Here is a 25,609-nt window from a genome sequence, read left to right as displayed (position 1 = left end):
ATATGAGTTCTAAGTTCTGGGTGGCGACATTTACGCTATCGATGTCCATGGGCCAGTAACCACTTAGGTAACAGAAGGTGGACGTGAGCTTGTCTACTCGGGATATTATGGGCCCACATGGGTAAGTATTTGTCGTGAAGAATTTTCATGTCCCAATTTTAAGGAAAGGACGGCAGTTAAACTTTCAATTCGAGACTTACGACTCACATCTGAAGGTGAGCGCCAGCATTTACATGTCTATAGAATCCGCTAATCACTTAAAGCCAGGTGGGCCGTGAGCTCGTCGATCTATCCACAACAAAAAATATCATAAAGTGTAAACCATAACATACTAAAAAAAACTTGTTTATTTTTGACTTGTCTGCTGCGTACTTACTACATGTAATTTTATTTTAAATGTTTGAAATATCTGAATAAGAATTGAGATTGTGTGTGAGGGAATGCGTACTACACATAAAGCGTTTGCGTTGTGGAACTGTGTGTGTACGTTGGTGTTGGTGATTCATTTCTCGGAATTGACCTTGCTATGAGTCATTCGCTGGAAGGCAGAGTCGGGGATACCGCGCCTGTCTGCTTGCTGCCGGCTGCATGGCACACGCACTCCGTTTGCTGTTCCTAGTTTAATACCGAGTTTTGTGTATCTTAATTAAAAAGTAAATTAAGTTGTAAAAATGTGCTATTATAGAAAACGTAGAAAATATCGTTAATCATAATTTTTATTAATACTTGGAAATATAATATTTGTGTTTTGGAATTTGGATATCATGATAACAACCATGACGTCATTCATATTACTTAAGGTAAGAAAATTATTACATTAATTGATCTATATTAATAATTAGTTATTTTTGCAAAACTAGTATTTATGTAGATGATGAATCATCCTAAATTTCTTATCAGTTTCTTATTTGACGATTCAGTTGTGACGTTTGACTTATAACCACATTTATTTAAAATTGAAACATGTTGGTGTTTGTCTCTCTTTAACGCAGACTTTGTAACGAAGTCGGAGGGAGATAAATAATACAGATGAGAGAAGACTTTAAACTTTCAATTTGATAGTATTATGGTAGGTAATAAACAACAAGAAAGAATGAAATAGAATGAAACATGGCGCGTCAGTATCAGTAATTACATCAAAGTTTTGACTTCTGGCAAAGTTTTGAAACTTCCCACGGAACATTTTGGATTTGATTTGATATGTTACAACAGATTAAAACTTTATTAATTGAGGATTAAGAAAAACAAATAAGAAAATTAGTAGTTTTAGGTCATCTGATGTGTGGAATGTGGTGCATACCTGTTGAACAAGTTTCCAATTAACTTTTCAGACAAACTCTTTTTTGTTGAGGATGAATAGAGAAGACAACGTTAACTGGTTTCATGGGAAAATATCACGTGAATCCGCTGAGAAACTGTTAAAAGAGGGTTAGTAAATAGTTCTTTTGTCATTGTTTTGAACAAAATAAAACTTTAAATATAACAAAGTTTTGTAATTTCAGAAGGAGAAGATGGTGTATTTTTAGTACGGGAGAGTAATACTTCGCCTGGAGATTATGTTTTGTCTGTTTTGCATCAGGTACACTAAATTTCTAATAAATTTGATAACCTAAAAAAATATTTTAAATAAAGTTTATTTGAGAATTTAAAACTGCTAGACAATTCTGAAATAGAAGATTTAATTTTCAGGGTCAAGTAGTGCATTATCAAATACGCAGACACGGTGAAGATGCATTCTTCTCTATAGAAGAGCACACAACTGTTCATGGATTGGATACTCTTATACAACATTACCGTAGTGATTCAAATGGACTTGTTACTAGGTTGTCCATTGTCTGTAAAGGAGAACCACCACCGCATGAGTCGAGGACACAGGGAACAACAAATTTACTGCACAGGTGTGTTTCAAACTCAATTTTTTTTTCTAAAGCCAAACACATTTTTTGACAGAGAAATTGAAATAAATTTAGTAAAATAACAATTAACTTACAACTGGATTTGTATATGAATTAAGACAACAAAGCACTAAGGCATTCAGACATCACCACTGTATCTCTAGTCAGTGATTATGCTAATTAAAGTTCTGAAATGGTTATAATTAAGTAATTAAGCTTCTGGCAGGCAAATCAGGCTTAGTAATGCTCATATCTTACAACAATGGAATGTGCATGTTTGAAATAACGAACGTGAAAACTCTGGCACAATTTTTTTTTATAATTTCTCTGATCTGTTTTACTAGTAATCTAAAAGGCACCAACTTATTCCAAGTTTCTTATGTCTTTGATTTAAAGAACTAATTTTCTAGATTTGTACAACAAATGCTTGTAAGGTGAATTATACAAATACAAGATAATTTAATTACAGCAAAGCTTAGAAAACTAAAATGAACTAAATTCTTAATTTATTTCATTCATTTCGATATGTTTTCATTGCTATCTAATCATATGCTAAGATGAATCCTTGATCACCAATTACGAGAAATTAAAAAATAAAGCAAATTTTCCTAAAATACAAGTAAAATAACAACATCAAAAAACTTTAATCAAATTTATTATTTTGGCTATAAGTTTCAACTTTACTTGAATAAGATTTAAATGTATTTACTATACAATTTTAAACAAATGCTATATCATTTTAGTATTGTGGATACTCAGTCAAACACACAGTTAATAAACTTGTTCAATCCCTTAATTAGTGATATCGTGACTAGTTCAAGAAGGATGTTCTATTAAGAAGAGGGTCCCGTAAATTGTCCTTAATTCCCTCTTGTGTTTTATTGTCTCAATGGATAGATAGATATCGTTTGAGTTTTTCAATTATGTTATGTACTGTTATTATGTTAAACTTTTATTGAAATAAAGCTTGAAAGTGTTTTACTAGGATAAATTATATTATTCAGGAAATATCTTATGATATTACGGATCATGGCTAGACTAAATTGATATTATTTCATTATTGTAAAAGTATGATATTATTTCTTCCTCACAAGAGGTTTGATCAGAGTACTCGGCAGTAGGCAGCAACTTGCCTGTACCTCTGGGATTGTTCATTTTTAAGTGCAATGGTGATTATACTTATTATCAGGCCCATATGCAAGCCAATTTACAACAGCAACAAAAAAATACCCTTTTTACTACTCTGTATCATATTATCTCAAATCACAAAAATCTGTGCAGTATTAAAAATGTTGCACGTTCCGAAATTAATAAAATCAACGATCAATTAGTACTTTAAAGTGTTAAAATTATGAGATTAGAAAATCTAAGGACTCCCCTAACACTTTATGTAAGCTAATATAATAATATATATTTATGTATATAACATAATGGGAATTAAATATAACTTTAAATTTCACTAAAGTTCAGTCTTATAATTTCCATTAACAAATGCTTAAAAAATTATAAAGTTCTCTTAAATTTGGAGAAAAAAAACTTGGATGTGACCTCTGTTGGATGCAGCTCAATAAGGTTATTGAACTTATTTCTTATTGTTTTCCCCTGTACTGTGCAGTCAGTGATATTATTTATTGGTTGCAGTCAAGTTTATTGATGATTTCCTGTTGAACCCGGCACTCAACTTGTTTATTCAATAATATCAGAATAATGAATCTGATTACAAATATGGCCAGTGCAATTTTGTTTCAGACGTAGAAGTAAATTTAATAAACCGAACATATATAAATGAAATAATTATAAACAAAAATATACATTACGATAAATAAATATAAATAAATATTTTAATAACAATCACGCCACGTTAACTGGTCCCGTGCTAAGTTCGTAAAGAACTTGTGTTACAGGTACCAGATAACGGAAATAAATGTAAGATTTTTATTATACACATACATATATTTAATATTTAATATACGTCCATAACCCTGGTAAAGACATTTATATTTATCATACAAATATCTTCCCTTGGCGGGATTCGAACCAGCGACCCCCTTGTGTAGTGACCATGTCACTTACCACTACACCAGACGGCCGTTGATATGATTGATTTATCATATTTCAATCGAGATTCAAATATTTATCGCTCAGCTAAAAATTAAACGATAATATTATACCAAAACTATTTAATTAATTGCATTTGAGCGTTTGTGTGCATTTCGAAATTTCTCTAAATATAAAAAAAAACAATCTTAAAATCTTTACAATACAGAGCTTTACTATCCCGAGTATTATAAATGTTATCGAACGAAAAAAATTCAAAACCGTAAGTCATCAAAATACAATCAGAGACGAAAGTTCAGAATTAATTTGTCAATATGATTAATATGCTCACATAGATTAAAACAATGCATTATTATATATCCAAACGGTCAGACAATTATAAATGGTAACAAAGCAATATTATTTCAACAGATCTCGTGTTTGTTTGTTAATGCGCATAAAAATTCTTGTCCCGCATTATGATGTGGTGACTTTGCAATCTGAACTGATTAGAATACCAAATGCGGTCCGATGTGTGTTAATTAAATATACGCATGTGTCAGCAAGCGTTATGTGGCATTCAACTGTTGTTGCGCTTTTTATATATAGATCTTTTTATTTGGTATACGTGTGTGTTAGGATCATTTTATTCAAATTACCTAATTAGAAACATAGTAAAATATTAATAGCAAACTCTGTTGAAGTATGTTTAAAATATATTTATTTAGAATCAATCCTCGTGCCCATTATTTATGTAAATATTAAAAGTAGGAAATAATAACAGACTAAGACTTATGATTATTTTATAACTTAAATTCTAATTTTATAACTATCCTAAAATTTGTTGACTTCCGCCCTGGCACAAAGAGGCGGGGCGTGATGTACGCAAAATGGCGAACGACACACTGATTGAGCGAGGACAGAAGCAAGACGTACTTTACAAAAGCGTATCGATTAAGGCAATTAGTGTACTTTAAAACCTATTTAAAGTTGTGGAAATAAAGGAAGTGTAATCAAACAGCATTTGGATTGTTTTTTTTGGTGAAAGCCAAAATGTGTCTGAGCTCACAAGATGTTAAGTGATTACCAGAATCTATAGACACGGTGTGAACCGCCCTAACCGCTTTGAAACAGTCGAAGTCTATATTAGAATACATACATACATGAAAACAATGTTCGATACGTAACTATGTACTTTGAAACTTTGTTCTTGTGCTAGTGTCGAACCATGTTACAACCATGAAATTTTATCTTATTTTTTGTTTATTACAATTCAACTTCTGTATACTTAGAATGCGGTTTATATGAATATGGAGGATTTTTCTTGTTTTGTCAACTACCTACTTCCTAGTAAAGTAAATAACATAATGATAAGAGAAATTAATAAATTTAGATCTTTTCACTTAGTAATAAATATAAGACACGAAAGCGTTAATATCGGAGGGCTTTCAGAGCTTATGTTTATTGAGATAGACTTTAAAGAGATAAAAAATATTATTCAATTTATAAAAAAAAAAACTTATGTATAGATCCCAATTAAAAACCTCCTTCTCATTTATAAAACCTACGCAAAGTACAAAAACTTGTTCATTGAAAATCGAAAACAAAATTGTTTCATTTTTTTGGTCGGACACTATTAAAGGTAGTGTTGCCACTCAATTTTTACATCACCTTTACATTATGTTTCATACAATACACACTCTGTTGTTTTTATTACCAAACTTCAACTTAAATATTGCCAATGGTCTTCGTAATTTCCTTAATCGTTAAAAAACAAAACCATTTTGTTTCTATTTACAGAATATTATATTTGTTGCGATTTTTTTTTTTTTTTGTTTGTACATTGCCTTATAATATCGAAATATCATACACATATTTAAATGTTATTGTCACTCTTGTGAATCATCTTTGTTTATGTTAATGATTCATTGTTAAATACAAACCTCATTGGACATACAAGCTGTTCTACTATTGTTTAATAATTACCGATTAATTAGGCACCACAATTACGTATGTGCGAATAGTTAGATAATAGTTAAGCGACAAAATCGAATGCATTCATTTGTGGGTTTTTAACAATACTAAATATTTTCTTTTTCTCGGCGTGAGATTAATTAAGAACAAGTGTCTCGTAAATATGATCTAGTAAGGAAATTTTAATACTACCTAATTAAAAACAACATTAATCTGTAGGGTAGAATAAGCGAACTAATCTTTCGATCCTAAGTTAAAAAATAAAGTGCTGTTTGGTTTTGTACTAAACAAGTATAAAATATTAACTTCTCTCTTCGAATGCACCCCATTCTTTTCTGTCTCTTGCCTTTTGCATCCAGTCTCTACCGCCACTTTGACCAGTAGCCGTGGCACTGACATGCGGTGGGGAACAAAAATACTGGAGTGGAGACCTCGTACTGGACGTCGTAAAATGGTAATTAAATGCTAGCAAAGTCGTCGTACCAACGGAATTGAGACCTCAATTGTAAATCTCGAAGCGGACAACATACCGTAGGGTATATGAAAACATAACTTTAGTTCCAAATCGATTTGCAGAGCAACGGAAGCGGGTCATTTCAACGTGGTGTCGAAGTTACTGGCAAGCGGCTACCGGAGTCGCGACGCCAAGAACCAGGACGGTCAGACCGCGGTGCACATCGCCGCGAGGGCGGGACGAGACACCATCCTCGCCGAACTCATCGAGAGCGGCTCCACTGTCAACGTTCGAGACTCCTTTGGATACACGCCCTTACACGTATGTTCTATTAGTCTAATTCAAACATCCACATAGATAACAAGCCAAAAAGTAGTTGAATGTGTTGTTACAGTGAACCAGTCATCATATAAGTTTTCGTCTTTGGATTCATTCAAGATAAACAAAAATATTTGTTAATCTAAAAGAGCTTATTAAATCGCGAAAACGTATTACGATCTCATGTGTTTTTCTTCCACGAATATTAAAACACTACATAGGCGGCACTGAAAATTTCGGGAATTAACGAAGTGACACAACATTACTATTTAAAAATGTATTTATTGCTTTTCGAAGTATTCTCCGCGAAATTTGACACATTTTTCCATACGATGGAACCAATCATTGAAGCAACCATTCCATTCGGAAGTTGGGGTCTCCAAAATGGCCGTTTTGTAGGCGTCCACAGCTTCTTCAGATGATGAAAATCTCTGTCCACACAATTTATTCTTTATTTTAGGAAAAGTATAGAAATCATTAGGGCTTAGGTCGGGGACAGCCCCGGCGGATGGTCTAATAATTCTATGTTTTCTTGCTCTAAAAACTCTTTTGTTCTGTGCGCGGTGTGAGAACTCGCATTGTCGTGATGGAGGATGATGCGGCGGTTGCAGTTCTCTTTACGGAGTTCAGAAACGACCTGTGGCAAACAAATGCTAGCATACCATTCTGCATTAACCGTTCTTTGTTCCTCAAGAGGAATAGTCGTAACATGGCCGGTTTTGGAGACAAACGTGGCCACCATTTTTTTTGCAACACTCCGTGAACGAACAATTTTTGTTGGCTTTAACTCAGTTTCGAACACCCAAACTCGTGACTGGTTTTTTGTTTCGGGTTCGTACGCGTATATCCAGGATTCGTCACCTGATACAATGTTGTATACAGCATTTGAGGATCCTGCGTGGAATCTTTCGAGAGTTCTGACGCACCAAGTAACGCGAGCCGCTTTTTGCTCTTCACAGAGCGAATGCGGTATCCATCGGGAAAACAACTTTTTTACACCTAATTGTTCATGCAAGATTATTTGTATTTGACTCATGCCAATGTCTAAAGTTGCCTGAATTTTGCGGTATGTCACATGTTAATCTTCCTCAATTAGCTTACGCACAGCATCAACGTTTTCTTGGGTGACTGCAGTTTTTGGACGACCTTGACGGGGATCATCACTGAGCTTGACACGTCCACGTTGAAACTCAGCAAACCAGCGATAAATTGTGGTTTTGGATGGGGCTTCATCACCAAATGCAGAAATCATCCGGTCAACACACTGTTTTTGTGTTAAACCACTTCGAAAGTCATAATAAATCATCGCTCTTGAATTTTCTCGAGTCAATTCCATTTTCTCAACGACTAAACAAGTTTGACAAAACCTCGTGACAAGACCGAGAATCTTTTTTTAAATAAATAAATGGTATTCGATTTTTAAAACCAAGGAGTTTTCAATTAAAAAGATTTTAATATGACAGGAACAGTGGAAATATTCCATTCCCGATACTTTTAGTGCAGCCCTCGTAAAACGAATTCCTTCGAATGTATTTTTCTAAAACTACAACATAGTTTTTGAATAACAAGACTCAAAAAGAGTGTTTTCTTCTTGACTTTTGGGCCTGGAATTTACTGTCTAGTCATGACTTCCATTAGGTGGGTCGATTACTATTTATTAAGACAGTTAAAAAATGTATAAATAGTATGTTTCAATAGAAAATTTAATATTATATAGTAACATTCGAATACAACACTCCACACACCTCCACAAAATATTTAGCAATATGATTTATCTAAATCTAATCTGGGATATTCATTAGTTTTATGACGAATTTACAGTACACATGTCAAAATAACTTGCCGAGTACAACGGAGCTTCTGATAACGAAAGGGAACGCTAACTATCAAATGCGACATGCACCTACCGGAAAAGTACCTCTGCATGACGCAGCTCAGAAAGGACACATTGAATGTATTAAGGTATAATATTCACTGTTCACCATAATATTCGAAATATAATAACCCATATTAAATACTCTAATTAAATGGTGGTAGGACCTCTTGTGAGTCCGCGCGGGTAGGTACCACCACTCTGCCTATTTCTGCCGTGAAGCAGTAATGCTTTTCGGTTTGAAGGGCGAGGGCAGCCGTTGTAACTATACTTGAGACCTTAGAACTTATATCTCAAGGTGGGTGGCGCATTTACGTTGTAGATGTCTGTGGGCTCCAGTAACCACTTAACACCAGGTGGGCTGTGAGATCGTTCACCCATATAAGCGATAAAAAAAAATTAAGTAAATTCTCCTCAACATAATTTATAAGAACAGCGATCTCGATTCTTAATGTGTTTGTTAATTTTAGGTGCTTTTAAGATTAAAGGCGCCATCACATCCAAGAACATTAACAAAGGAAACTCCAGCAGACTTAGCAAAACAATACGGACACACAGAATGCTATCAACTATTAAGTGAGTCATTTTACAATTTTAATTTTTAAAATTATTACAAAATTTTGTAGGTGTATTTTAATATAGATTATGAAAAACTAGTCCAGAGTTGCATAATAAATGAAAAAAGAAAATCCTCAACATATTACAAAAAAAATACCATAGTGTGAATTTTGCTCGGCTTTGAAAATATAATTTATTTTCAGAAAATTATCAACCAGAACAGCCCAATACATCAAAGAGCCAATGGTACCACGGCACGCAGAACCGCGATGAAGCTGTAAAGATACTTGAAAACTACTGTAAGCATCACAATTTGAGAGACAAAGCTTCGGACGGCGTATTCCTGGTGCGCTACAGCGAAAGGCGCACAGGCGCTGCCTACGTTTTGACGATGCTCAGTGAAAACACACCTTACAACTTCATTATTAGAAAAGAGGTTAGTTGTTTTTATTTATTAAATGAAATCAAATCAAAAAATTTTTATTCAACATAAATGAAAGTACATACTTGTTGAACGTCAAAAGAACTACCGTACTAATTATTGTGTTATAAAACCAAACAAGGAACATTGTAGATGTATTTTAAATATTTAAAGCGCCAACTGCTGAAGATTTGACTGTCTGCCTTTTTTTGTTTTTATTTGCTAAATGTTGCACGCATTGCGGTCACGCGTGGCACTAGTGCGCGCTCACTCGGGCGACTTCCGGAAAAGATGGCAAGAGATTCCTTTTTTTTTTTTTTCTTTCTCGACGGGTTCGACGTGAACGATGACCGGTGCTTGAGGTACCTAAAAGCTCCGTGAGTGGATCGGGAGGATCCGAAATGACTTGTAGAGATTCCAAAATTTAAACCCTAAAATCGGCCAGTGGTAGTGTTACATGCCATTAATTCTTTTTTAGTGTTATCTTGCGTTCATTGTCTTACTTACTCATGAATTCCTCACGACTAGCTCGGTTGTAGTGCATTCAAATAGAAAATGTTATAAATAATAAAATTTGATACAGTTGAGAGAGAGTACAAAAAAAAAGAGTACAGTCTTCAGTCTGCGGTTATTGCAATTTCGACCACGTCAAATTGTTTTGCAGTAGTACATTCAGGTGTAGGCTCCATTAGGCTCTATTATCTGCTATACATCAAGTGAACTGTGAGATCGGCTGGCCTTCGACACAAAAAAACTTACTATATTTTCTCCTTCAGGGCAACTGGCTTTTCATAGACGACGGTCCCTACTTGGAATCATTGGAGAGACTGATTGAACACTATAGCACTGTACCTGATGGTCTACCCACAAGGCTCACTACACCTGTTCCTCCTAAACCTAAACCACCGCTACCTGAAGTAAATATTAATTTGACAATAGCTTACTAATTGTTAAATTAAAGTCATCAATTCATTCTTCACTTATAATTCTAAGTTAAAAAAATAATTGTTCTTCTTTACTTTCGAAGAATGCTGTGATTGGTTTTAAAAACTAATCATTTAAAATCTTATTTATATAACTCTAATTATGAGTTTCATAATGATAGAAATAAAAACTATTTCAGTTTTCAACGATGCCGAGAACAAAGAAGTTATCATCAAGTCGAGCAACGAAAAATCAAACTTTATCACTTGTGAAACACGATATACTTAGCGACAAAGCCGATTTGACGTCACCTGTCTCGAATGCTTCCAACAACAACTTGCTTGATTTCTTCACTAGGAATATATCATTCTCATCAGATTTTAGTAATGATAGTATGAACAACGAAGATGACAATGACACATATAAAGTACCAGTGAACAGTTCTGTGACCGTGCCCGAGAATTACAATGAAATCTCTATAAACTCCGACGGACAGCTATCCACACTGCAAGGTATTTTTTTATTACATTATGTTATTAAGACTCAATGTAGTGTTTGTAAACTGGTTTGAAATGTTGTCTTGTTTATAGTTTAATTAAAGCTACTTTTACGGTTTCTATTGCTGTCATCAATGTCGAAGAAGACTCTTAGTTGTTCATGAACATGAAAACTTGAAAATTGACTTAAACTGTAAAACTAGTTTTAATTATATCTGTGAATCCTAAGGAGACCTAATATAAGCGATAACCTAAGAATATACTATAACCGTCACTATCTATTTCTGCTGTGAAACATTCATGCGATTTGTCGGTATGAGAGATTGATTAATATAATATTAAGATTCCCTGGTAACTTTGGTAACTGCTGGTTCCATCACACAGGTGGTGATTTCATCAGACCATCTAATGTTAATGTCCTACAATGTTAACAGATTGTTTTACAAACATTAAACTATATGTAAAAAAAAATATTTAGCATCATGATTTACTATTAATAATATTTTGTGACACATGTTATGTTCCAGAATTCATCCCGATGAATGAATTAACATTGGGCGCGATGATAGGAGAGGGCGAATTCGGTTCAGTACTGCGAGCGACTTACACTCCGCACGATCAGCCTCCGCAAACGGTTGCCGTGAAAACATTACACGTGCAACACACCGACACGAACAAGAAGGAGTTCCTATCCGAAGCCAAAGTAATGATGTCTTTAAGGCATCACTGTATTGTGAACTTGATTGGGGTGTCTTTGGTAATTATAATAATTTTGTATTTTATTAGTGTAGATGCCTATCTAGTGTCTGCCTAGACAACAATACAAACCTAGTTCTGCTCCAGTAATGCACCATGATCTCCATGATACGTAAACTCGTAATCTATATTATATTCAAATAATGGGTGTACCCATTAAACTGGAAAACGTGATTGATTCTCAGCAGGAAAAGGCAACTAGCAAGAGACGCATGATGATGCTCTACTATCATTTTTCAAAACAGAGCTAGCGTTGTAGTGGTTAATATCTAACTTCCAAAATTCAATGTTGCTTGTATTTAACTATTTCATTTTATTTATACCCTGCCTATCTCTGCCGTGGAGCAATAATGCATTTCGGTTTGAAGGGTGGGGCAGCTATTGTAACTATACTTGAGACCTTAGAACTTATATCTCAAGGTGGGTGTAGCATTTGCGTTGTGGATGTCCATGGGCTCCAGGTGGTAACACCAGGTGGGCTGTGAGCTCGTCCACCCATCTAAGCAATAAAAAAAAAGAAAAAGAAATTGCGTATAGGCTGATAAAAATAATTACACGCTTCGATTTACAGGGTCCACCACTGGCAATGGTGCAGGAGCTGGTGCCGCTGGGCTCGTTGCTAGAATACCTGTTACGGCATCCGGAATCTATATCTCCCGGCTACGAACTGCGGCTGTGGGCTTGCCAGGTCGCCGCTGGGATGCGCTACTTGGAGAAACGACGCTTTGTACACAGGGATTTAGCAGCTAGGAACATCTTGCTGGCTAACAGGTGAATTATACTGTTTATCATTAGATCTATCAATATGTTTTAAGAAACCATCTTTATAGATGGTAGGAGGTAATGTAAACCCATATGGATTTTTACCTGCCTAATGTTGCCAGACTTTGAGTTTATATTTTCAAGGTGGGTTGCAGTATTCCAATTGCAATATCTATGTAGCTATGGGCTCCAGTGACTACATAACAAGTAAACCGTGTGAATCTTCCGCCGCCTTCCTGATACTAACAAATAAAGCACGTGCAATGGAAACTGTTAAACCCACAAAACCCCAGTAAACACTCTTTATTCATATTTTATATGTAGTAAAAAACTAACTATACTGGTGGTAGGACCTCTTGTGAGTCCTCACGGGTATGTACCACCACCCTGCCTATTTCTGCCGTAAAGCAGTAATGCGTTTCGGTTTGAAGGGTGGGGCAGTTGTTGTAACTATACTGAGACCTTAGAACTTATATCTCAAGGTGGGTGGCGCATGTACGTTGTAGATGTCTATGGGCTCCAGTAACCACTTAACATCAGGTGGGCTGTGAGGTCGTCCACCCACCTAAGCATAAAAAAAATTAAAAAAAATCTGTAATGAAAACATTGGTTACGATTTTAGACATCAAGCCAAAATCAGTGACTTCGGTCTCTCCCGCGCCCTGTCCACCGACAGCTCGTACTACCGAGCGAGCCGCGGCGGGAAATGGCCCATCAAGTGGTACGCGCCCGAGTCCTACAACTACGGCACGTTCAGCCACGCCAGCGACGTGTGGAGCTACGGGGTCACGCTCTGGGAAATGTTCTCGTTCGGACAACAGCCCTACGGGGATATGAGAGGAATTGATGTACGTAACATTTTATTATCTATTTGTGCAATCAGTTCGCAAACTTCGCTGTCATCCTATTTGTAAAATTGAAACAAGAGCCATTAATTGTGCGGATGGTATTATGCCAAAAGTCTTCAATAGTTTTCTTTTTTTTTATTATTATTCTGGTAACCTCGAAGGATTATACCTGGTTCACCGAACGTGCTTTAATAGCAATTAGCATCTTTTCATCTTTTAAAATAAAATTATTTTTAGCTAGCTTTAGTTTATTAATTTTGATAGATATGTAAATATTGTAAATTAATAATTAAAAAAATGTATTAATTACAGGCAATACAACTTGTGGAAAGCGGTAAGCGTCTTGAACGCCCCGAGGACTGTCCTGACGAGATATATCAAGTGATGCTGGACTGTTGGACGTACAGTCCCGAGCACAGGCCAACCTTCAGCCACCTGGTAGATGTGTTCTCGCAGCATCCTGATTACGTCAACATAAGCCAGTTAGTCCTTGAAAATGACGAAATTAATGTGTGACAGCAAAAAAATTTTTTATTTTTTTATTTTTCTCGTTCTAACTGAGATGCATTCAAATATACAAAAATAATCTCGAAAGATTATGTATGCGTCAGAATTCTTAGGGTTGAACATAAGTACTGTTTGCATGACAAGTAAAACGTCGCTACTATTGTGAAAAAAAAATATCACAATTTATATTTAAAAGAGTTGCAAAAAGTGGAATATTTCAGAAATAGTATTTAAACAAAGAGTAATTATATTTTCAAATGTTCTCTTTCTAAATTTCGATGGAACTGTAGAACCTTGGAGAAGCAAAATATGCCTCCAGAAATAGCAGTCATAATGCAATATTTAACATTGTTGCACAATGTATGTAATATATCCAATTAAATTATTCTAATGAACGGGACTAGACTGTTAGTCTCAAACAAGCAAAACAACAATATTCATACTTAGTTTACTAAATTCATTTTGTCATTTACTTTACTAAATTAAGCTAGTATTTTATTCGCTTCTGTATTGGAGAGGGTTTCTTTACATTCTCTATACACAACAAATTCTTCAGATACTAGTTAAAAGTCAGATATAAACATAAATAGTATTATGAACACAATTTTAAAGTAAAAATGTAATATACTGCATTTACAATTTCTACAAGGATACTCTGAATCGATAAAATGATAATATTATTATTGTAAATACTCTTTTTATCAAATAACGCCTGGAAAAGTTCTTTCCAGACATGCGAGTGCCTACGTCGTCAATACATAATATGTTATGTCCTCATTACGATCAACCTGAATAAACAAAACTGTATTATACTAGATTTGTTTAAGTGTAGTTATATTTTAACAACGAATGGTCTAGAAACAAATTGTTTCTAAAATATATCGAATATGCCAAGATGTGCCTGAATGATACCTACATAGATAAGATTTTATTTTTTTAAGTTACTACTAAAAAATAGTGCATAAGGTATTTTAATTATAGTGGAGGTTTTTAATGTGTAAATAATATTTTGATTCCTATTTTATGTACTTTTTCCTAACAAACAAACGTTAGCAATATCAATTAACTTCCCTAACTGGCTTCCAATAACGTGGATTTGTTAATAAAGTCGAACATCATTTAACGAAGTTGTAAATTAAATTAAGTAATAATTTTCTTACATTCCAGTCTGATTACGCATATCAACTTTCTATAATATTTTTGAGTTTATGTAAAAATGTACGAATACATGGCGCCTGAAACAGTTCAATTAACTTAATCTCAATAGCAAATTTATACGTAAGGGGTATACCATACTAACGTGATCATTAATTATTGCCATGCGGTTGTGTTGTAGTTAAAAGTTTTCAAGTTACCCAAACTATATTAGTGAATTAAAATAATAAAAATTGCACATAAATATTTATGAGTCTGATTTAGTGTATTATCAGTTTTATGATTATAGATTTTATAATATTGTTAACAAACAGATTGTGATAAAGGTATTTATATACAACAAATAAACGATTTATATTTAAAATGTATTTTTATTTAGATTTGTACGTTATGTTAAATTTCAATTTAATAAAAAAATAAAACATGAAATAATATCACAATAAACTTAACTAAAATAATTTATCCCTCTTAATTATATATTGATGCAGCATTCATTGTATGGTGGTGGTGGAGTCTCGGATCTGTTTGGGACACGGATGGCGTCAGCGTGTCGGGCTCCATCGGTCGTATTAGAGACGCCACCAGGTGGTCTTCTATTAGGGGCCGTCGGTGGAGTTTCCACATCAGGATTGATGATGGTACTCCAAAGTAAATTCGCTCTCATTTCAGCATCGGAACGCTGCAGTCTGCGAGTTCGACGCCTCACGTTCGCTCGACAGCTAAAACGAGCACAAGAAAAGAATCGTCGCAGCCAGACATACGTTCCGACTATGCCGATAGCTAAACCCATTTCTAGGCCCATAACGAGAGCTTGAATCGCAGAGAATTCCCTATCGAACTTTTCCAGGGGCGTCAAAGGGCGTTTCGATTCCGTTACTTTTGTAGTCTCGTTTTTATTTACTGTCGTATTCCACACTGTGCTCAAATCGACTGGCGCTTTTTCAAGACTCACAGTTGATATAATCTTTTCTGACCTTTTAGGTCCCTTCGTACACTGGTTCTGATAATTGATGCCCTTTGATTTGATCCATGTCTCGATGGCAATGAAATCTGGAGAACACTGCCAATACCCGCTCCACATTTCTAATCGCTCTAGTTTATTTAGAGGCTTTAAGACGTTTTCACTTAAAATAACCACGTAATTTTCACTAATATCCAGTTTCTTTAAATTAGGCAATCTCGTAAACAATCTGTCTGGTAATGATCTGATTCTACAGTTATTTAGATTTAATATCTGGAAAAGAATAAACATGCTTCACTTTTGCAAATAATAACACTTGTATAGTTTAAACGTGGTCATTGAAAGTATACCTGCAATTTTGTGTGCATTATGAACGGCTCATTCTTTAGCGACTCGAAAACGTTCGAAGAAAGGTCAAGGTGTTCAAGCTGCGGTGTGTCCCAGAAAAGATCGGACGGTATATATCTCAGTCTGTTGTTACTAAGATTTAAGTAGATTAACTTTTCAAGCCCTGAAAAGGCATGTAATCCTATCCAGAATATCAAATTATACGATATATCCAAAAGTTTCAAGGCCGTGTAGCCGGATTCCTAAAATACACACAATATTAATGAATTTTAAATTTGTCAACTATTAAAAGTTTTTGTTGAATTTAAATGAACTTTACAATGTAAAAAGACTAGTCATCACACAATCACAATTCATTGTGTTGACACATTACAATTACAATAATAGATTTTTGGAAATGTAAAACACAAGCAATTTATTTACAAGGACTTTTAAAAAGAAAGTATTTGTGACATACAAACCTTAAAACAAAAATTGTCTAGTTCGCTGATAACATTGTGCTTCAAGCTGTACACTTGAACAGCTTTGGATACTCCAACGTTTATATCGATAATGTTTTGGTCAACACAAATAGCCCTGTTCAACCCATTAGACATGTCACAGTCACATTGTTTTGGACAAAACTCACTGAGCACAAACGAAATACAAAATGCAATAAAGATAAAAAACCTCAACGCCATTATTTGTAATCAAGATTTCACTTTAAAAATTGTTACTCGCATTTTTTTTATTAATCTTCCTTTTCTCTTGTTGTAATCATGTTCCAACGTTTTCACATTAAAATGGAACAATGATGCATGGATTGACGAAACAAACCATATTATCGGGCGTGTTCACGTAGACGATAAGATAAAAACGACCAGTTTAACGCGAAGTATCGGCGAGTACAATGTATCGTTTGATCGAGTTATTCTTTCGCGCACGTCGTCCGTTCGATAACGTGGATACAGCACGAATAAAACAAAGTCTATAATTAGAGTTGTTTATTATATATATAAATATTTTACTAACAATCACGCCACGTTAACTGGTCCCGTGACAAGTTCGTAAAGAACTTGTGTTACAGATACCAGATAACGGATATAAATGTAAGATTTTTATTATACACATACATATATTTAATATACATCCATAACCCTGGAAAAGACATTTATATTTAATTTTATCATACAAATATCTTCCCTTGGCGGGATTCGAACCCGCGACCCCCTAGTGTAGTGACCATGTCACTTACCACTACACCAGACGGACGTTAATTCATATAATAATCGTAATTTAAGCAATTCGTAACATTCACAAACTTTTCATCAGACTTCAAAATATCCGACAGCACTGATGAAACTCGAATTACACGCATTGACATTTCAGCGAGTGGTATCTTGTTCGCAGTATGATGCTAATTGTCTCTTGCATATCGAATCTCAACCGAATATAATATTTGCGTTTGTTCGCTGCGAGTTCATAACGGGATAACATCTCTTGACCGTGTAGTCTATTCCGATGACCGCGTTCCTAACATCTTGCACGGACGCGCTGATCGTTTCAAATGTATTCGCTAATCTGTCCACAGCCAATGCCTGCTGAGACAATTAAAATAAAATTCGTAAAATTGACGCACAATACAACAGAATCGTTTCTATTCTATAAACAGTTCCGATACAATTTTACTGATAGTAGAATAAAAATAAAGTAAAATTTCCTTTGTTCAGGCACTACTGCTACTGTTGAAATGGTATTTTCACTAGGAAATGATTATTGGACAACTTTCTGTAAAAACAATATCTGCCGTCTTAACAGTCAAATTTAATAAGCAAAATGAAAGTTGTTCGGATGTGGCTTCATTATTAGACGAACATCCTCATTTAGCAAAAAAAAATCACTCCGAAGAAAAATATATTTTTAAAAGAGAATAAAGTTTTTATCGTTTTTTCTTCTTTTTTTTCACCTATGAAATACTTTTAATTTTTTATTGCTTAGATGGATGGACGAGCTCACAGCCCACCTGGTGTTAAGTGGTTCCTAGAGCCCATAGACATTTACAACGTAAATGCGCCACTCACCGTGAGATGTAAGTTCTAATGTCTCAGTATAATTACAACGGCTGCCCCACCTTTCAAGCCGAAACGCATTACTGCTTCACGGCAGAAATAGGCGGGGTAGTGCTACCTACCCGTGCGGACTCACAAGAGGTCCTACCACCAGTAAAAACTTGCAAATTGTACTCTTTTTTAACAAAAAATAGTTGGTCACCTTATTACTATGCAACTTCCAGACAGCACCAATAATTATAGGCAATAGAATAAAAAGCGGTGGATGCTCAATTTAATTACGCAGACGTTTGTGCTATCACCACTTCCTTCCCTTTCGGAGGGTGTCGTAAAAAACGACTAAGGGATTGCCGGGTGCAAAAGCAGCAGCTTTCTATGATTATTATACCAGCGTACTGGGAACTCTTGGCGATATTTATTAGTAGGGCGTATTGTAGACGCAGAAGTAGGCACCGACATCCTGTCTGTTTCCAAAAGGAGTTCGACATTCTTCTTTGAAGGGTGGAATGTATAGCATAATGTTTAAACAATGAGACTTCAACCTTATTTCGCAAGGTGGAAGGTGGCATTCACGTTGTAATATCTATGGGCGCTTCATAGCAAGCAATTCGAACTACTATGATACGATTTATATTCAGCTGTAGCGTGAATTAATTAAAATGAACTATCTGACAACCTTATGTAGAGTAAAAGCTCCTTATTCGCGCTTCCTTCATTCGCGTTTTCACTATTCGCGGATAAAAAAATGCGACCCAATTCCTATATTCGCGACTGATGATTTCTTTATTCACGGACCTAATCGGTACTTACACCTTGATAAAAAGGCTTCCAATATGTAGATATCCAATCCAGGAGATATCCAACCGAATATCCTTTGTGAACGCGTCGTCAAGTAAAATAGAGCTTAGTACAACATGCCTAAAGTAGTTTGTTAAATGAAATGGCCTAGGAACGTATCTCTATAGTCCCATACATGTAAATTACCATTCCTTATTCACGGGTTCGGTATTCGCGGAATATTTACGGAACATATACACCGCGAATAAAGAGCTTTTATTGTAATTAAAGCAAAATAGTACACTGACTTGAATGTGGGAAGCCTCAGCGACTCGTTCAAGCGCTTTAGAATTACAAAGGGATGTGTGCGCTAACTGGTTCATTGCTGCTGCCTGCTGGTTCATAACTTCTACCTATAACAATAATATTAGACACAGTATTCATAGTACATTCAAAATCCCTTCAACAGGTACGATATACCTTTAACATTCAATTTTAAAAGGCATGAATAGACTTAACCTAATAGGTGTATGGGTCTAATAAAGAATTAAAAAAAAATGCTCATGAATTATATCTTTTTGTTATCAATATATAATCAAGCAATATTTCTTAAAGCCTAAATCAATTGTGGTCTAAAAGACAAGTATTCAGTTCGATTGTTATATTTGTATTATATTAAGCGATGTGACTATGGCAAGGTATAGTAACCGGCAAACTTCTTGAGCAAATGACCTTGACTGCGCAGAACCGAATTTTAGATCACTTTGGTGGTGAGGGTGAGGCGCGACGGCAGGGGAAATCGTATCGAGCGCGTTATTGGTAGATCAGTCGAACCTTGCGTCCCGCACCGCGCCCTCATTCCGCTTGCTCCCAAAAGTACGCTTGCGTACAGTGAAAAGTCTATCGTTATTAATCGTTAAGTTATTTGTTATAATTGCTTGTTGACTTTGTTGCCATTGCTATTTGTTGAGTGTTTGTTGATTTTTTATAAAAAATACACTATGCCGCGACAAACTGGTGTAGTATTCAAAAGAAAGGGTAGAAAAATTGTGTACGACGTATATTGCTTCATTATAAAACAGGGGAAGAATGATATGGAAAAAGTAAAACAGACTTCGGAAGCAACAAAAACATCCGTGAGTACTGTTAGGTGCATTATTAACGAAGCTAAAGGCTCTGGCTTGCTCGCCGTGTTTCGGACTCCGGGTAAGAAAAGATCAGGGAAAAAGAAAGTTACCGGAATGGATAGTTTCGTTCAATCTGTAATAAAAAGATGTAATCATAATAACTACATAACAAGCAGCGAAACTCCGTACCGTAGAAAGGCTTCGAAAAATTTAAAGAAGATATAAATTTTAATGGCTCGGTATGAAGTTTACGACGAATTATGAAAGAGCTAGGCTTCAGATGGAAAAAAAACAGAAAATAATCGGAAGCTGGTAATTGAAAAAAGTTACATTTGATTACTACGAATCGAATAACTTCAAAAAATAATTAATTATAGACAAAAAAGTAGACCGAACCGACCGAGTTGTAAACTACACCGATGATCCCTATGTCGACTCATCACGATGATAGCAACTCGGGTGATAAAAACAGTGATGATGATGGTCAAGATTATGATAACGAAAAAAAAATTACAAATACCTGCTTCGCTTCAACTGAACCAAGACCTGGCAACAGCTCTAGTTTTGACTTAATAGAAGGAATATCTATTTTACCCCAAGATTAAATTATTACAATTATTAACCTATATTTTTTGTTGATGTTCTCATAAATATATAAATAAATACATATGTTGATTTTAATAATTTAATTGCATTATGACGCAGAGTAAATAATGTTTTTGCACGTGAGTGTACCATGCGCAAACTTACCCCCACTACGTCAACAAATGCTCAAGAAGTTTGCCGGCTATTATACAGATTACACAGGCAGATACCAATTACTTCTAGGAAAAACGCACTTAACTCCACAAGATTTTCGCGATGAAGGAATAATGTATTGTGAAATAAAGATAGCACCTGCTACTTTAATTACTGGTAGAGTCAGGCATACAACTATTATATACTACTAGCTGTACCCGTCCGCTTCACTGGGCATTTAAAATTAACATTATTATTTCTCACCCCCACAAAGATTCTCATCATGAACGATACCGCAACTGGTGTAGGGAGTCCAACACTCATATAAATATTGGCCTTTTCATTAAGTACATGTAATTTCTACATGGATACCAAGTTTCAAGTCAATCAGATGCATGGTTCAGTAGTTATAAAGGAACATCCGTAAAGACCACTGTAGATTTATATACTAGGTTGCACTAAAAGTATCGGGAATGGAATATTTCCACGGTTCCTGTCATATTAAAATCTTTTTATTTTATTTATTTATTTAAAAAAAGAAAAGATTCTCGGTCTTGTCACGAGGTTTTGTCAAACTTGTTCAGTCGTTGAGAAAATGGAATTGACTCGAGAAAATTCAAGAGCGATGATTTATTATGACTTTCGAAGTGGTTTAACACAAAAACAGTGTGTTGACCGGATGATTTCTGCATTTGGTGATGAAGCCCCATCCAAAACCACAATTTATCGCTGGTTTGCTGAGTTTCAACGTGGACGTGTCAAGCTCAGTGATGATCCCCGTCAAGGTCGTCCAAAAACTGCAGTAACCCAAGAAAACGTTGATGCTGTGCGTAAGCTGATTGAGGAAGATCGACATGTGACATCGCCCGAAATTCAGGCAACTTTAGACATTGGCATGAGTCAAATACAAATAATCTTGCATGAACAATTAGGTGTAAAAAAGTTGTTTTCCCGATGGATAGCAAAAAGCGGCTCGCGTTACTTGGTGCGTCAGAACTCTCGAAAGATTCCACGCAGGATCCTCAAATGCTGTATACAACATTGTATCAGGTGACGAATCCTGGATATACGCGTCCGAACCCGAAACAGAAAACCAGTCACGAGTTTGGGTGTTCGAAAATGAGTTAAAGCCAACAAAAATTGTTCGTTCACGGAGTGTTGCAAAAAAAATGGTGGCCACGTTTGTCTCCAAAACCGGCCATGTTACGACTATTCCTCTTGAGGGACAAAGAACGGTTAATGCAGAATGGTATGCTAGCATTTGTTTGCCACAGGTCGTTTCTGAACTCCGTAAAGAGAACTGCAACCGCCGCATCATCCTCCATCACGACAATGCGAATTCTCACACCGCGCACAGAACAAAAGAGTTTTTAGAGCAAGAAAACATAGAATTATTAGACCATCCGCCGTACAGCCCCGACCTAAGCCCTAATGATTTCTATACTTTCCCTAAAATAAAGAATAAATTGCGTGGGCAGAGATTTTCATCACCTGAAGAAGCTGTGGACGCCTACAAAACGGCCATTTTGGAGACCCCAACTTCCGAATGGAATGGTTGCTTCAATGATTGGTTCCATCGAATGGAAAAATGTGTCAAATTTCGCGGAGAATACTTCGAAAAGCAATAAATACATTTTTAAATAGTAATGTTGTGTCACTTCGTTAATTCCCGAAATTTTCAGTGCCGCCCTCGTATTATTATATATTTATTACTGGATCAATCAATTCAGACGAAGTGATTTTATATGATAAGAAATTACTTACCAATTTATCAATTATATTCAAATGTCTCTCATCGTTTTCTGTAACAGAATGTTTGTGTTCTATATCACCGTATTCCTCATCTTTCGACAAAAAACCATCCAAGGAATCTCCATCGCCTCCATTGCAGGGCTCTTCTTTCACTTTACCTCTCTTTTCTGTAAGTAAATACTGAGTGTTTGTAAGGTATTTGAAATGCAGACAAAATATGCTATCAGTTTAGGTTGCCACACCTAAGAGGATTCTTTTGCTCAGAAACAGGGTGATAGTGGTACCCATCCATGATGTCTATTTTTGTAAAGTAATACTATTTCAACTGTAGTAATATTTATGCATGAAACCAGTGCGTAAAAAAAAAAAAGTTGTCTACAAGTATTTCCTTAAAATAATGGTGGAATTTGCATACCATAGCTCATTATCACAACAACTTAAACTTAGATTGGTTTATAATGATTACACTCAATAAATATTCTTACTTGGTGATAATGACTTTTCGTTACACAAGTCTAATATTTTTTGTTCCATTATTGTAATGCGTCCTCTTAGTTTACCTTCTTCGATTTGTTTTTTTTTTATCATCACACTTCTTCTTTTGTCTGCCCAATACTAGAATTTGATAATTGTATTATGTTAAATTTAAATTATCTTCACTGGACTATTTATACTTTTGTGACTGTTGTGGAGCACAAATAAGCTAGTAGTCAATTTGATAGCTAGTAGCTATGCAATCCTATGTACAGTATGTTTCATTATGTTCCAGGGAGATATATATAGACTGTCTTAGGTAAATTACATTTTATATAGATTATGTTACTATTTCATTATGCCAAAATTAAGTTGGTATAGATTCCACAGTGAGGATATCAATACATAACATTACTACTAGACTACTCCCAAATGTCATTAATAACACTAAAGCATGTCAAAATTTACTAAACAAAAAAATAAGTTGAAACTATGAAAAAAATGTAGATGACTGTTTAAAACTGTGTAAAGAAGTGATTAATTCGATATAATATTTTTTTGTAATATCATGGAGTCATCTGGCTATTTGGGTATAACTAAAAATATTTTGACACAACATCATCTGATCTCCTGACTTATTAGGTATAATTATTATTTTTAGAAAATGAAAATTTCTTATTACTATTAATTCTATTTCTGATCGACAAAGATAGTGCCGAAAAAGGAGAGCCAGAACTAAGTTATTTCTGGTTTAGACTTTTGAATTTAATGTGTTTTAGTGCTTCATGACAATTTATTAGCTATTCTAATGTTTTGTGAAGATTACGAAACAAAGACATGTTTAACTTGTTTGAGTTAAAATGTGGTAAAATAATTTTATGAATATATTCCCCAATTAATCAAAATATGACTACTGCAAAAGTCTCTATTATTACATTTTCTTGTTTACTGATTTTCTAATCACAAAACCAATACAGCATTCTTTGTTTATTGTGATTTCATGTTGTGTTAATCACATTCTTAGTTTTAGGAGTTTCATTTCATGTTATATAGCATTCAGTTATCAAAAATTTATAGTAAGCTATGCATTTTATTACATTTTTTTTGGTAGGAGTAACAAGTCTATTTATACTCATTATTGGGAATTTTGTTTAAAACAAGATTTTCTATTGACACAAGTGATGTTCAATAAACAACAAAGCCTAGATAAGACTGACTGATTGAGAGCTTCTTTCATGTATATATACCAACTTAGCTGGAAATAAATTAACACAATTTTGACACCTACTTTAATCCATCCTTGGCTTGATTTGACTGCTCCACCAACAGAATTAGCAGTTTTTGCAAGCTCCATCCAGATTTTCTTAAATTTACCACGTCCCATTCCCACTCTTAATTTTTTATGAGCTAAATCTGGATGTTTCTGCATAAATTCCACTACTGCTCGCACTTGTGCCAATGTTGGTCTTGAAACCTTTGATTGAATGATTTATTTAAATTCCTATTCAGTGTTTTAATGAAGTCAACATTCCAAGTAAAAACAAAGGCACGTTATCTCTTTAACTCTAAGCCGATTTGATTAAGTCCCTTTTTGGTTTAAGTGTTATATGTATTTTTAAGTCATGAATTGGTTCATTCATATCATTATAAATTATGGCAAAATCCAAAATATTTGTTTGTTTTTATTAAATTCTATCTCATGGATAGATAGATATATTGATAAGACAATAAATGAATATACAATAAGTTCCACTTACACCGACACTCTCAGAGTTTTCTACCTCGGAATCGGACATTTTCGGGTTCTGAGGGATCAAGGCAGTACTGAGTTATTACCACATTTGCTGCAAACAAAGTTATTATTCTCTAGCTGCCGAATGAAATTAATAGAATATTAGATGTATTAAGTACATTTTATGTACGCATTTGCATTCCCTAAACTATTTTATTTTACTCGGGTTTTGACTGTACATACATATTTACCTATGTACACACATATTTTTTGTATGTAATAAAATATGTAAACATTGTAGGTACGGTATGTACAGTGTGACCAGATTTAAATCGAACATTATGCCAGTACTTGTATAAATTCTGCTAAAATCTGCTTAATTTTTGTAAATAATTTCAAAATTCTGCTAATAGATAAGGTCAACATTTTTATGAGGATTTAAAAGAACAAAAAAGGCAATTTCAAATATTTATTAACCAATTATAACTTCAAAATTCTTGTGGCGTCCATGTTTTATATAGAACTGTCGAGCTTTGTGCTGCCTTTACCATATTTTAAGATGGCGTAAAATTAACGCATCCACCTTGCTCTTTAACTGCCTGTTTGACATGTAGAATTGCAGCAATATGTTCATTTTTATATTTGTTCAGCAAGTCTTTTTTATGTTGCTTAT

At 34.7% G+C, this 25,609-nt stretch overlaps 2 protein-coding genes and 1 long non-coding RNA gene across 7 annotated transcripts; 2 read left to right on the top strand and 1 right to left on the bottom strand.

The window, feature by feature from the left end:
* Window positions 1-276: 276 nt before the first annotated feature.
* On the top strand, window positions 277-16,536 carry LOC101742601 (tyrosine-protein kinase Shark). Its single transcript, XM_004930017.4, has 14 exons — window positions 277-800; window positions 1,332-1,428; window positions 1,503-1,579; window positions 1,690-1,898; window positions 6,483-6,681; window positions 8,500-8,640; window positions 9,022-9,127; window positions 9,313-9,545; window positions 10,307-10,447; window positions 10,654-10,966; window positions 11,479-11,708; window positions 12,279-12,478; window positions 13,092-13,317; window positions 13,630-16,536. Exons 1-14 carry the CDS (start codon window positions 765-767, stop codon window positions 13,831-13,833), a joined length of 2,412 nt encoding a protein of 803 aa, XP_004930074.1. The 5' UTR covers window positions 277-764; the 3' UTR covers window positions 13,834-16,536.
* On the bottom strand, window positions 15,331-25,265 carry LOC101735432 (leucine-rich repeat-containing protein 70). Of its 5 annotated transcripts, none has more exons than XM_062668758.1 (9): window positions 25,188-25,265; window positions 24,962-25,048; window positions 24,493-24,678; window positions 23,216-23,345; window positions 22,743-22,897; window positions 19,422-19,526; window positions 16,750-17,865; window positions 16,291-16,530; window positions 15,331-16,213 (listed from the first exon to the last, which is right to left on the bottom strand). In XM_062668758.1, exons 2-7 carry the CDS (start codon window positions 24,998-25,000, stop codon window positions 17,710-17,712), a joined length of 771 nt encoding a protein of 256 aa, XP_062524742.1. In that variant the 5' UTR covers window positions 25,001-25,048; window positions 25,188-25,265; the 3' UTR covers window positions 15,331-16,213; window positions 16,291-16,530; window positions 16,750-17,709. The 5 variants fall into 5 exon arrangements, with proteins under 5 accessions (XP_062524742.1, XP_037867196.1, XP_062524741.1 ...); XM_038011268.2 differs by having other exon boundaries at window positions 16,750-17,868; window positions 25,116-25,254; XM_062668757.1 differs by having other exon boundaries at window positions 25,116-25,254.
* On the top strand, window positions 17,198-18,215 carry LOC134198943 (uncharacterized). Its single transcript, XR_009973240.1, has 2 exons — window positions 17,198-17,376; window positions 17,998-18,215. It is a non-coding gene; the product is annotated as an uncharacterized LOC134198943 (long non-coding RNA).
* Window positions 25,266-25,609: the final 344 nt, after the last annotated feature.

Source organism: Bombyx mori, chromosome 5 (assembly GCF_030269925.1).
Source record: "Bombyx mori chromosome 5, ASM3026992v2".
Classification (NCBI taxonomy): Eukaryota; Metazoa; Arthropoda; class Insecta; order Lepidoptera; family Bombycidae; genus Bombyx; species Bombyx mori.
This window is presented reverse-complemented; position numbering and strand designations above follow the sequence as displayed.